This window comes from Corapipo altera, unplaced genomic scaffold (assembly GCF_003945725.1).
Source record: "Corapipo altera isolate COAL_440 unplaced genomic scaffold, ASM394572v1 22b, whole genome shotgun sequence".
Lineage (NCBI taxonomy): Eukaryota > Metazoa > Chordata > Aves > Passeriformes > Pipridae > Corapipo > Corapipo altera.
The window spans coordinates 25,214,495-25,229,051 of NW_020884876.1; the positions used below are offsets into that span (position 1 = coordinate 25,214,495).

The 14,557-nt window shown below is 37.5% G+C and overlaps 1 protein-coding gene across 1 annotated transcript in view; it reads right to left on the minus strand.

Annotated features, from left to right (window-relative positions):
* Nucleotides 1-591: 591 nt before the first annotated feature.
* Nucleotides 592-14,557, minus strand: part of BANK1 (B cell scaffold protein with ankyrin repeats 1) — a 112,448-nt gene continuing 98,482 nt past the window's right edge. Inside the window, 5 exon segments of the mRNA XM_027635789.1 lie at nt 592-652; nt 2,313-2,481; nt 3,355-3,423; nt 12,962-13,126; nt 13,129-13,239. Coding sequence (XP_027491590.1) covers nt 592-652; nt 2,313-2,481; nt 3,355-3,423; nt 12,962-13,126; nt 13,129-13,239 — 575 coding nt within the window.

Consider the following 14,557-nt stretch of genomic DNA (forward strand, 5'->3'; position numbering starts at 1 on the left):
TACGGTTGCAGATGACATTCAATCACAAAGAATCATAGAATATCCTGAGTTGGAAGGCATCCACAATGATCATCTAGTCCAGCTGCTGGCCCTACACAGGACAACCCCAAAAGTCCGTTTTTCCCCCAAAACGGAAAAAGGCATCTTGAAGGACAAATGGTGCACTTTTAATTAACGACTCACAATACTCATAAAAACTGCTGTAGCAGTGGAAAGTTCATCAAGAATTTGCAAGTGCCAACTGATGGCTGATTTACAAATAAAATATTGAAGTCATCAAACAAATTGTTCTAAAGAAACCATCAACCCTAATTGTGATGATGCAGTAGGAAATGGGCTACAGAAAAGCTGAGCTACAGATACTTGGTAAATTTTCTGCCCCATTAACTCTCAGTGAGTTTGTCTCTGGGATGAAATCTTGACTCTGCTGAAGGCCTGATTATGCTACCATAACTTAAATGTGGTCAGATACAGAAAATGCTCATTACAAATTCAATGTCTGATCCAAAAGGCTTTGGATTGGACCTTTGCAGTGTACTTACAGTTCAAGGCTTCAGAGTTCTAAAAGGCAGAAAAAATGCAACTTACCATTCAGATTTTAATTTTCTTGTCTGTTTCCAATAGTGGTGTCTCTAGGGTGATGCACTTTTTCCTTTAAGTAAAAAACAAGCATAAAACCAGCAGCAGAAAACAGTAATGGAAGTTTACTGTAAAAATAATGAGTGACTACAAAAAGTTGAATTTTTTAGCATTCTGAACACCAAGCTTCTCTCTCCAGGAAAATAATTTTAAAAGACTGAAAAATGTTTATGATGGTAATTTTAGCATTTATAACTTAAGTCTTGTGGAATTTTCCCCCCCTCAGTAAGTTACATTGATTCTGGCATTAGATTACTGAGACTTGGGGTTCTGGGGTTTTTTTTTGTTCTGGACAAGCAATTTTTCTTCAAAAATCCAAGTGAAGACCAGACAGCTGCAGTGACAGCATGAAGTAAATTCACCATGTTTATAGAGGGGTAACAACAAAAGATTTTTCTGTGGAACAAAACCAAAGAAAAGGAACAAAACCAAAGAGAAGTCACACAAGTGCAGGGCATAAATGACCACTACAAATTAGCTTTTTCCAAGTAAATCCTTCTTGAAATACAGTCATCTTATAGTTTACCAAGAAAAAAAAAAGACTTATAGCTTAGTGCTGCTATAATGGCAGAGATCAGATATCATCTTCCTCCACAAGAAATTCTCCTGACTGATAGAACAATATCCACAATTCATCTGTGTGCTTGGCTGCAGATGGATTTGGAAAGGGGCATCCACCACACTCTTGCACTACTGCTGAACAGCTAGTGCCACACTCCTGGTGCCCAGCCCGGGAACCAGGCTGCTAAACTCTTCTAGGCCCTTGCACTTTTGCCATTAAGTGTTCCACTGTGATGACTAAGCTCAGACTATTTCTTCAGTAGATGCAAATGCAAAGAGCATTTAATCTCTCCTTGTTGGCAGCAACTGATAGCTCTCCCACTCTGCAAAGCAGCAGACTAGCTTTGGTTTTCCTCTTTCTACTAAATGACTCAAATGATAACAAAAAATATTTTTCTTAATGCATGACTTCATATAAAATGAGGGCATAACCTCTTCCTCCATGTGTCTTTTCAGGAGTAATTAACAAACCTCCTCTCCATAGCCTGCAGCTTTGATGCAGTTCTTTCAGTGACTCAGTGTGTGGGCTTTTGTAAATCCTGTTTTTGTGCACCTCAGTTTACTCCATACATCGAATACAAAGGAGCTGAAGAGGATTGTTAACAGTTCTGTATTCCACTAAGTATATTCAACATTTTCAGATATGCATAAGCCTGGTGTAAGTTGGTATATATTAACTGACTGTAATAAATGTATGCTTGATATAGTTATGTTTCTGTTAGTTGACACTGCTCAATAGCACATTCAGCTCATTTGGTTACATAAGGTTTGTGGTTTCTTGAAAAATGCAGAGACCTAAGCATCACCTAGCAGTTTCAAACAGAAACTGCTGGTCTTAGAAGACCAACATATTTAACTTGGGATTTTAACCAATGGCAACAGCACCCGAAGTCAGGCAAAGTAAATTCAGGAAGTCTCTCAAGTAATTAAACAACAGTGAAAATGTGTATCTAGTAAATTCAGAACCATAAGCAACAAGCTCCTTGGGAGCTGACTGGCAGATAAACCATGACTCTTATTTCTGACCTCACATGCAGGAGCCAAAACACAAGATTTTGTTTCTAGAACTTCTGATCAAGATTCCTGTCAAGAAACAAATTTCAGATTCATACTGTAGTCTCTCTTTTTCCTTCTGCCACCATTTAAATCTGTCCAGGGCTTCATCCACAGAAATTGCCCCCTTTTTCACCTGTTCCTGCAAGTGGATGGGTTCTTCCTGTTCAGCAGGGAGGTTGTATTTCATGATGCTGTAAGTTGCTGTGTCAGTGTGGCCTCTGTGTGCTACAAAAAAATGGAGAAAGAGAGAAATGAAAAATGCAACAAACCAATGAGGATTCTACCATTACTCTCTGGCAGCAGAGTAGCATCTTAAACATTTTGTTCATTACTATTGCCCTGGTCCATGGATTCTCCACTAGTGTTGGTTCATACAAGAACTTCCTTCTAGCACTACATTTTCTTCTACCACTACAGCTAGAGTACTGACATTTTAAAGGAAATTGTTGCTATGTTAAGACATAAAAAATATCCACAGTGCCTTTTTTCTCATTCACTCTCCAACTTCACTGCAGTTCCCCAGTACAGTAATAAATTAGTGATTACGTGCTGCTCTCTATGATTTAATCCTGACCTGCTACTTGATAACTGAAACAGGAGGAAATATCTTCACTCAGTGTTTATTCATTTTGTACACAACATTGTTAATTATTTTAGGGTACCATTAATAGAATTTACAGTAGTAACATTTTGAAGTGCTGCAACTCAAATAATAACTGGATTACCACAGGTAATTAATTTTACATGGATCTTGGGGTACCCAGGAGAGAACTGTTGCTCCCCACACTGCCATCTTTCCATGGCTGGCATTAGTGCACAGCTGAGCCTTCCTGTCTTTTCTTTTCTTGGTTTTAATCACAATAATGAAAGAAAACAGAAAAATGTGAAGTAACTCTGACTCTACAAATCTTTCCTACAAGACTATAACTTTTATTCTTCTTTCTTTAATCTGATCTCTTAATGCTGCAATACCATTAAGGACATAAATCACAGGTGGCAAAACAGATGCTAAATTAGCCAAAATCAAGTCACAGCAAATCTCTACTAGTTCTACTGAAAAATATCAAGGCAGTTAAAGAGCTAAATTAAATTCTGTACCGGGCTTCTTAGCGTCGCAATATGTCCTGTTGTTGTCACTGGTCACTCGAGTGGCCTTTTGCTGAAACACTGCAACAACATTAAGAATACAAGGAAGTTGAAAAATGGCAATTTTTCACACATTCTGAACAAAGGAAGTAGACTCATAAAAGCAGGCTGGAATAAATTTTTTGTTCTAGCCTAGCAGTACTTTTCAACCCACTTGTCAGTCTAATGTTAATTACTTGAAAAATTGTTCTATTGCACAGAATGGCAGGATTACTGATATTATAGATACCATGACAAAAAGCTTTAAAGAAAATAAAATGGACTTATCACCTTAACATGTTACTTGTTCAGAAGAAATAGCTAGATCTCAGAGTTCTTCATATGGTACAGACACTTACTGTAGCCTGCTTATTAATTTATGGGGAAAGCTAAGGCAGAAATAAACCAAATAGTACCAGGTGAGAATAATGACACTGCTAAAGAAAGAGTATGTGTATAGTCTTGTCTATTTTATTCAAGTCGTAGGACCATCAAAGCACAATCACTCTTAGCCCATCATCCCCATTCCTGTTAAGTGCCCAGAGTACAGCCAGCCTGGATATGCCCTAAAATGCTACCGTCAAACTTTTGCTGGCAGTACAGTAAAACCCAGAAAGTGGGAATTTCTGACTTAGCTACTGCCACACAAGCTTTTTCTCTTAAGTCTCAGTTCTGACTTTAGCTAAACAAACTGACAATCTAGAATAATTCCTTCCAATTAAGTAATCCTCTGTCATCACTGCAATGCAGCAAATGTGCCAGTTCAATGGAGCAAATATTTGCTTGGGGATCGAGGCCCAGTACAATGGAGCTCTGCTCAAGCAGTAGAACAGGCTTGGCGTGGTAGCCTGGAGTTCTGGCTTCTTGCTCCTGTGGACCAGGGAAACCCAGTGGAGCTTGGTTTGCACGTTGTCTGCCTGCCCAGGGCTGCCTTGTACAATGCATCTCCTTCTCTCACGGCAACGTGTAAAATGGATGATCAAGACCACTGTGACACCTAAACTCAGCACATGCTGCATGCAGAGGTGAGGAAGGAGCAATTCATAAGGGTGCGTTTTCTATACTGCAGAACAAAGTTTTTATGCTAAGTCCTGCGTAGGCTCGTATGAAGGTGATGATGAATGAAAACAGCTAGGGACTTGATGTTCATTAAAAAAGTTCTCAGGCTAAATGCAGAGAGAAAACACAGGCAGCATAAGCTAATGATGTTATGTCCCTAGCTCAGCCTAACACTGACAGATTTTAACTTTCATAATACTCTTCTGTCATTCTCAAAGTATCCTGCTAAATATGGTTGCAGTATTTTCTTCTGTATTTGAAATAGTATTCTCCTTTAAAAGATGAAATTAAAGTAATGAGAACACAGACGTAATGCAGGCAGCCTGAATTTTACTGCTTAAGGAGAAGGGACATACTCAACAGTGTGCCTGATTAGAAAGCACTTTAATTGATAGACTTTGAAATTTCTGCTGAGTTTTGCAGTGTTGGAGTAATCAGAAATGGAATTACTTCTCCAGTGAAAAGTAGAACTATTAAAACCACTTTACGTGCCGCATCTTGTTGGAATGATTTTAGTTGGCAGCAAGCATTCAGTGTGGGTGAGGTCAGTGAAAACAAACGCCTGTTTCTGGAACGCCTGGAAAGACAGGCACACTCCACTGTACAACTGCCATAGGTCTAGGGAAGACTCCAGCAATTCACCCTTTCATTCCCACATTCTTATGAACTACTCGAATACAGCAGTTAAATAAAAGAAACAGGTCATCTTGCACAGGAATATTCCATTATTTCTTTACGGAAGATAAAGTAAATATACCTTCAGCAAAGCAGGATTAATAAAGCAATTTTTTAAACTGTCAAAATTCCACAATCCTTTATTTATATATACATATAATCTGTGGCAGAGAGGCACAGAAAATCTGATTAAAAGGGTATAGTACTTCTTTTATACTTAATGTGCACATTTCAATAACATCTGTATGATCAGAAAGACAGTCCTTTTGAATTTTTAATCATGTTGTGACTGGCTAAAGTACCTATAGACGTTTGTAGGTCAAAATCCACAAATTAAATGTCCTGACCTGATATATGCTATATAATTTTTGTCTACAACGTATCTCTTCTTCCCTTGCAGTTTTTCTCAGAATTAAAGGAGGCTGAGAGAACTAATAAGTAATTCCATTTATTCCCTCTCCTCTCTTCAGCTGCTACAGGATACAGATGAAGTTTTTTGCAAGCCCTAAATACATTTTTATGCCTTAGGCAGTAGGATTGCTCTTTAGGAATGTAATGTAACCTCAATATTCCTCCAGCAAAGCAAACTCAGAAAGCATGAAACTACTGCAGTATTTTCTAGTAGGACTTGAAACCAGAAAGGAACATTTAAAAAGTGGGACAAAACTTAAATTTTGTGGCAAATATGCAGAACCCTGGGAAAATCCCTAACGTAAGGCTTGGAAAGTGAGTGGGATCCAAGGAACTCTGAATTGCCTTTTTCATCTCAATCAGATTAGCTACAGATCTTATTTCAGGCAGGTAAATAATGCTATGATTTTCAAATGTGGTTAATATTTTCATGGTTATCACCACAAACAGAAGGGTTAGAAACACTTAAAATCTAAGCCTCTTGTGTATAATTCTGTACTAAGAGCAGTGTTGTATAGTGCAAGAAACTGTGCGGGGTATAAGGGGTCTAGAGAGAGAGAGAGAGAAAATTTTTACAACAGCTTCTAGTTGACAAAAAGAACAGGAATCTGATTTTCAGAATTAATAGAGTTTCTAACACAAAGTTGTAACAGTAAGGAATCACAGATGCAGTATGACATTTCAAAAATTGCTTAGTGATGTAATTAGAAACACAGGTAATCAAAATGTGGAAGCAGTTAGATCATGGGAGAGGAGAACTCATATCAGTTAGGAGGCAATGATCAACCAAGAAATGGTTTCTAATTTATATTTTGCTTTACCCATCTAAACTATGAGGGATATCGCCTACGTGCTGTACTGGCAACATTACCTCTAAAAATCAAACAACAGTTTGCCACTATGCACTAGTGATTCAAACAAAGCTAGACTGATGAACCTACCCTCTAGAAGAATATATGAGCAAATCATACCTAATACTTATATACTTACTCCACCCTTCCAGTAGCCCAAACACAAAGGAGAAAAGACACAGTGGAATAAAAAAATCAATCAATAAATATCACTCTTTTGAATTCAGCTTGCTTAGGAAATTCAAGATGCATTTATTCATCAGCTTCATTGAGTCGATGTTCCAAACAAAATTATCTATCACCATGACTACTTTATTCAGTAAACATTCAAAACAAAAATACAGGGGAATAAAGACTTTATATGAACACAAGACTAAGTGATAATTCAAATTAATTAATACACTAGGGTTCCACTTATTAACACATATCAACTCAGATGAAAATTACAATGAATTTGCAAGCTTCCTCCTTGTTCTTAGTAGGTTTTTACTTCATTCATTTTAGAATTGTCATGTAATTAATTAATGATTAATGGAAGAATGAAGAAGAAGGGGTGAATTGCTAGTTGGGATATGTTGCAGCTAGAGACTCCTATCTTTGCCCATTCCTTTTTTTTCCCCAGTATTTAAACATTTTAACATCTAAACTGTGTATGCAGAGTACCCAGGCAAATAAAACTTGCAAGTTCTTTTTTTCTGGTAGGGATTAGATTGTAAATTAGATGTAACACAGCAAGGGATGACAAATACACAGAGAATACTAAGGAAGGAATATAGTAGAATGATGCTTATTATTCAGGAGATGAGAACTCTGCAGATATTTGTTCCCATCTTTTTAGATTTCATTTTCCTTTTGTCTGTTTTGTTTGCTAACACACTGAACTGTACTCAGCATGAGGACTAGATAGAGGTCATCAATCCAATACTAACCAGTAAGTTTTGTAAGATGACTAATAACCACTCCTAAAACTTACACAAAATATTTCACATATTTCAGAATAAACAAAAAAATTCTAGTGACTCCTAACATGAAACCAGCTAAGGAAATGGGGCCCTGTAAACAGACTTTTTTATTTTTCCAAGAGAAGGCAGCTGAGCACAGAACAAAAGTGCATCAGTATGCCTCATGAATCTGGTCTAATTATTGTGGAGAAGGGATGGTTGCACAGTGCAAGGTAACAAAGGCTCAAGTCCCAGAAGCTGTCCTGTCGTTGCAGCATAGGTACCTGAATGCACGTAGCACCATGACAAGGTAAAGGGGAAAAGTCTGTTTTAAGTGCACAAGTGCAAGAAAATGAGTGACCACATCTCAGCTGGTAGAGAAATTCTGATCTGGTCTAAATGTTCAGCCTGACGCTCAAAACATTTTTGATAACACACGACAGTCATTTCATCAGAATAAAGACTAGGTGAGACCAAATGCACTTGCAGAAATATCCTACTGCCACGTCACTGTTACTTGCAGTGGCCCAGTGCCTGAGTTTTTCAGTGACAGCATTACATCCACTCATCACAACTTACACAGAGTATTGTCAGCCTCTACCTTGCACAGCTACTTAGTTGCCTGAGAATGAAAAATCCCATTTTCTCAGACCAATAGCAGAATGGTTTTAAAAAGAATTACAGTGTAATGACAATGTAAAATTATTAGTCCAAAAATAAACAAATGTTCGCCATCAATTCTCTTCCCAATTTTGCACATCTGTTAGAATCCCAGAAAGTTTGGTCAGTCCCATTTTTCTTGAGTACAGAAAAACAAAAAAGAGAAGACTCTTTATTTGTTTTTACCACAAGTATGCTATCTGGAAGAGTTTAGTTTGCAACCAGGCAGCATCCTATAAATATTTTTTCTCTCTGTGCACCTTATTCAGTATGTGCTTCAATCTACCAAAGGTAAGATAGCAAAAAACCTGACTGAATAAATACAATGGATGAAGCTGGTATACCACTCTCCAACCAGTTCTGTAAAAACACTCTAACTGCTCAAAGCCAGCTAAACAGTGCTTCCTGGTATCGTGTCATTCATGGAAAAACATCCTTAAGTTGGGAATACATAATGAAATTCATCTGCAGTGCAGTACTTTATACTCACTGTAGGAAAGTACTACAAAATCCCTCTGTGGGACATAAATGTTTTGCAGTTTTGCACAGAATCTTAGGCTTCACTTTGGAAACCCCTGCTTTAGAGCATTTAAACAATTGGCATAATAAGAATTACTGACTCAGGATGTGATCACTACAGTTCCCAGTAATCAGCCTGGTAAGTTTCCAAGACATTAACAGTTCTGTTCTGGACTTTGTTTATTCATTTCAGTTGGGTTTATACTGTCTATTCTGTATGTCAGATATTCTACCTCCCTAAAAATATCCACTGGTTGCTACTTTCCCTGCATACCCTGTGATTTTGATGAGCACTGAGAATGCTATTCTCCTTTGGAACAGTAACTGGAAAACATACTTTTCCACTTCTAACTTTTAACCCTAGTGTGAGGTCCCACAGAAAGCTATGTTTAAATAGTAAAATGTTTTCAGTGCACAGAGGGGTAACACTTTCCTTCAGGGAGTTGTGAGAGGTTTGCAAAGGAGCAAAACCTATAGCATATGAAGTTTTATTTACGCTGGTGTAGGACAGGTGTCCTTGCTGCAGAGAACCCTTTCATACTAGGGGTCTGTGATAAGAGGTAAATGATTAAACCAGGACAGTAATGTAATCCTTGACCTTGAGGCAGTCTAGTAGGTCAGACTTCAGAAATGGCAGGGGGGTATTAGGGAAACTCATGCATCTGCCCTACAAATACACCAGGAACTCTGGTATCCAGCTCAATCAAATCTGGTATCAATAGGGAACATTAAAATTGCATTCTAAAATGAAAACACAACGTCTTCATACATTTATTTAACAGTTGTTTTGCCAGCACACAACTAAAAAGAACCACTGAAATATCTACAGAGGAATAATAAGCACCTGAGGAATGGTAAGGGAGCACACTAAGAGTGCACACCATCTGGACAACAAACTATTTGGCACTAATTTTCAGCTCCATTGGTTGACAAGCCTTTCATACAGAAGACAGAATTCTTGCAGTGGTCTAAATTAAAGAACAAATGCACTCTCTGATTGTTAAAAATGCAGTATATGTTTACCAGTGTTCAGTACAGTAGTTGGAATGTTCATTAAAATTTGAAAATGGAATAAATGAAACTGAGTAAAAGCGATTTTACTTACATTTTAAATCTTTCAACTCCCCCATGTTTCCTAGAATTTATTTGTCAGCAAATTCAAGTCAGATGCTCAAACTGTAAATTGTGGTAGTTCAGTTATGACAACTTGCATCGAGTCTTTACTGCCTAGGTTTTTAACTGTAGTTCTTACTCTGAAAGTGACTCTAAAAACTGGCTTGTCAAGTCCCATGTTTGTTTTCCATAGATCAAGTTTCCCTAGCCTGTTCAGCAGAGCACCAAGTGGGGTAATCTACAGGGAGCAGACTTTCTGCCCAGTGTAAACTTGAGATTCCATGTATTTGGAAGCTGCTTATTACAAAGAAAGCAATTTGCTCGCTTTCTTCTTTGTTGCTATTTTCATGGAAACACCACTTCTTCTGCTTAAAGGAAAAGATACTCTTTTGTAACTTCATGGCCTTTGTTCAATTTGTGGTGAAAGTCTCCATGGAAATTCAGCTACTTGATTTGTCCAGACAGATATAAAAAAATAATGCCTTTTTTCTTTTTCCAATAAACGAGCCCATCTATGGGTACATAAAAAGAAATCCTCCTCTTGCATCTCTGTATGGCACTATCACAACAGTCCTTGCAATCCTTTGGGCATGAAGCTTGTTCTTTCCATTAACTCCCAAAGTACACAGGGATCCAGTTGTGAGTGACCTTAACACAGCCCTTCTCTGTGCATCATGCTCCATTCTCTAATCCCATTTTTCCATAGGGCCTGTGTCTTACTAAACACCAGAAGGAAACGGTTCTGGAGATCAACCAGAACTGTGCAGTGAAGACAATCTGTTTCTTACAGGAATATTAAATTATTTGTTTTATAAATTGAAAGGTATTTAGTAAATGAAGAGAAAATGCAGAGGAGGGGAGGATGCCTCAGTTAAGGAACTAAAATTTGCTCTGCAGAGCAGGACTTCTCTTTCCAACAAAGTCCTAGCATAATGTCAGATATGTCATTTAAGCCAGCAATCAGGCTTGTCAGTCCCTGATGTCAGGGTACTGACTAGACAAACTAATGATTTAATTTGAAGTTCTCAGTGGCCACTGAAATCAATGGCTTTGGATGAATAAAGTATGAGTTAATGCTGTTAAATCTCAAGAATCTTAGTTACTTCATATTGGGCATCCGAAAACCTCAATGGATAGAGAACAAATCAAAGGGTTTAAAACAGGAGGGTCTGAAATGTGGGACCTAAGGCAGGAATGAATTATATTTTAAACAAAATGGGAATAAAAAACACTGAACTTTTTCATACTTAACCACTTTAAACACTAGATGAAACAAAATATCTGTGATAAATAGGAGCATATTTATTACTGTACTGCAATGTTTGTGGCAGGGTGAAAGAAGAGCAAAACTACCTCAATTCTAACTTTTGATTATTTGACTTTGCCTCTTCTGTAATACACTTTTTAATACAATATATGAAAATAAACCCCAAAAGTATAATCAATTTATTTGGATGAAAAATGTGTATATGCACTAACTAGCTAGAGTATTTTACACTGATTAGATTAAATTACAAAGGAATGGCCACAAACACACACAGATTTTAATGATGGACTAGAACAAAATTTTCTGGTTCTTACAGATGAAGTAATCTTTTTTTTTCCTGAATATAAGCAATTCTAATATAATAAACTTGAAACTGGGATGTTGCTGGACTGGATAAAGCACTTTTTAACCACTGTGGAGAAGAACAAAAATTGCCAATCCAAGTAGCAAGAAAAATCTTTTACTGGAAGGTATATTCCTTCTGTCTGAAATTTCACTTGCTATCTCAGGAATCCCTGAACAAACAGGAGAGTGAAATACTCCAGAAATACAGGTAGGCAAAAGAGAGGTCTGAGTGGTCAGCTGAAGCTTTCTTGAAGCGCTTCTACTTTTCTCATGTTCTGTGTAAGTAAAGTAACTTGAGTCAGACAGGGGCTGATTTCAGAGAACTACAGGAAACTAATTTGTCTACTACTACTTGCTTATAAAAACAAAGGTAAAGACCTTGTGGGTGTGTGTATGTATAAATATATATATATGGTAAACCACAGTCCCATCAAAGTGGTTCCTCTTATAATCTCTTCCTTAGTAAACAGTTAGAGGAAACAAAGTAGAAATATTCCAGTGCAATAATAGACAGTAAAAGCAATCCCCTAAATAAAGCACCTTCACATGAAGGGTTTTCAAATCACTGGCCTATCTATAATGACGGTGGACCAAGATTTGAGATGCTGCTCCAGCAACCTCAGTAAAAGCAGCCATGTCATGATTTTTATAGCTGTAACAGGCCCCCTATACCCATCCATTCTTGGACTACACTGTAACTACTGTAATAATTCATACTTATGCCTCCTGAATACGCTGAAGAAAGAGTAACTAAATGATGACCACATCAGCTCATGCATTCTGGCCCTAACCTGGAGTTATACAGCCTGGAGGAAGAGAGCTGGCTAAAAAGAATAAAAGAAATCACTGACTGAGACGGGTATGAAAAAGGAGGTGCTCCTCTGTATTTGGTGGAATATTTTGCATAGTATTAATTCTGATTTAGTGCAAAACATGCACTGCACACAGTAAGCAATCTAATGATGCCCTTTGTCAGCTTATTTTTCTACCATTTATTCTTATGTATATTTTTATACCTTGGCAGGTTTTTGCAGAGGAGGCTGGAAATGCAGGCAGCATGGTTTTTGGGACTGAAACAGAGATCTCTACAGTAAGTTCACTGAATTCCTTTTGTTACTTTGAAATTTGGCTTCAGTTTGAATTGGAATGCAAAGATACCTGAAATACCTTCCAGCCTTATATTTCCATGAATAAGCTCAAAAACGTTCCCCAGTTTTCATAGTAATGGTAAAAGGACATAATCCTTCCTGCTAGAAATATAAATGATACCTAAAAACAGTGGCCAATTCTAGCATTTTGTATTGGAGAAAGGGTATTTGGAAGAGGAGTTCTCACACAGGCATTTCTCCCTACTGTTCTTACCAGAAAAAAAAAAAACAAAACTGAAATTTCTCTCTTAGAATTAAGTAAAATCATTTCAGTAAAGAAACCAAAAGGCAATTGCTAGAACAGATACACTCACAGCTAGCCCAGTGATTCTTAATTTTCCCTCATATTCTCATAATTTTTTAAATGCTAAATAAAAATTGCAATACTATCTGACATGTGAACTGAAAATTAACATTACTCAGAGATGTTCTCAGCTCATTTGAAGGGTGAGAATAGGTTGACTGAAACAAACAATGTGTTGGTTTGAAGGTAACTGAACAGGGATCTTAGTCTTTTAGAAAATGTTATTCATCAAACAGAAAAGATGTCTACATTCTGCTAGAAGGTATCGACAAAGCAACAGTGCTCACCTTGTACTATATAGGGCGTGTTCTCCTCTCTGACCAGTGAACATGTGGGATGAGGGGCAGGGGCTGGCAGCCTGTTCACGATAAAGGACCTGCAATGTTTCCTTTTCTCCTCCTCCTCACCCCCTATGAAATCATACACAGATTCCTCCAGTTTCACAGCAGTTATGGGTGTTCCTCCTCGCTGTCTTCCTCACATGTATCTTGGTCTTCTCTGTAGCATCCTGTTTTGAGTCCATCACCATGTTCTCTTTTGTTCCGGTCCATCACAAAACTCCTCTCTGAAAAAGGAAGAAATTGTGTTGTATGTAAAGGGTAAAGAAAGGAGACTAGGACTTAGCTTAAAGCTTTAAGTTTCCTAAAGTAATTCAGAGACCTAATTTCACTTCTAAACTGAAGTGCTCTGATTTTCAGAGGCTTCTGATCATGTAACAGTAGAGAGAACGTCCCAAAGGAATAATTACAACTTCAGGGACTCCTCCTGATTTCACATCAGATTATCAAACATAGATTCTTAGCTATTAGCCACAAAAGAAATGGACTTATTTAAAGAAATATAGAGTGCCACAGTTGCTCTCACACACATGTTGTTTCATGGTGAAGCCAAGTGAGTGGTACCTGTGGTCCTTGGCATTTTGGAAAACATTTTGTTTCTTACCTGTTGCAACAATGACTTAAGAACTCAAATTATCATAGAAAATGTTGGATTTTGTCTTTCCTACATCTTCAATGTCCCACATGGTTTTGAGGGCTTTACTAAGATGTGCTGTAGGCCAAGGTCAAAAAAAAAAAAATAAAAAAATCCCCTTACAGTGTAGGTGAAATGTATGACCTCTTATAATCTGTGCTAAGACTACCCAAACACCTCCCAAATACCTGCAAATGTCTCTCTGTACTCCCTGTATTTCAAATATTTCATAGTACAACTACTTAGAACTTGCTTTCCTTTAACTTGTACATTTTACAGCATTAAAAGGCATTGATGAGTTTCCCGATACCTGGGTTTGCTTTGATTTGTCTTTAAAACCCCCACAAACTTCTAAGAGTTACAAGATGTTACTGAAGCTGGTGTTCCCATAAATGTTTATATCTTCCTTGTGATGATTACCCATCTTTCCTGCAAAAACAGTAGACCTGCCTGGAATTCTTGTACTGAGTCATTTTTTCCTTGTGTTGTAATTTACTGCCTGTACATATGTGTATCTGCTAAACTAGGCTGTGGTCACTACTGGTATTTTCAATCGTTTGGCTGCTATTTAAAGAATGATCTATTTATGGGTCCAGAAGAGCTAAACAACCTTTTAAAGTATGATACCTTTGTAAATGGGATGCATCATTTATAAATGGGATGTATTAATAATATGTAATATCAACATGTATTCTGACTAAGATATAAAAACGTTTTAAAACAACAAGTGGGATTAATATACCTGCCGTATTTAATACGGATATTTTGTTGCCGTGTCACTATACAAGTTCTGCTTCTTTCTCTGTAGGACATTCTTTTTTTTTAAACTCCCACAGGGGGCACTCTCAGGCCACTGCCAAAACACAGACTTGAAGAAAAGGGGACTTGCCTTTGAAGTACTCCACAGCAAC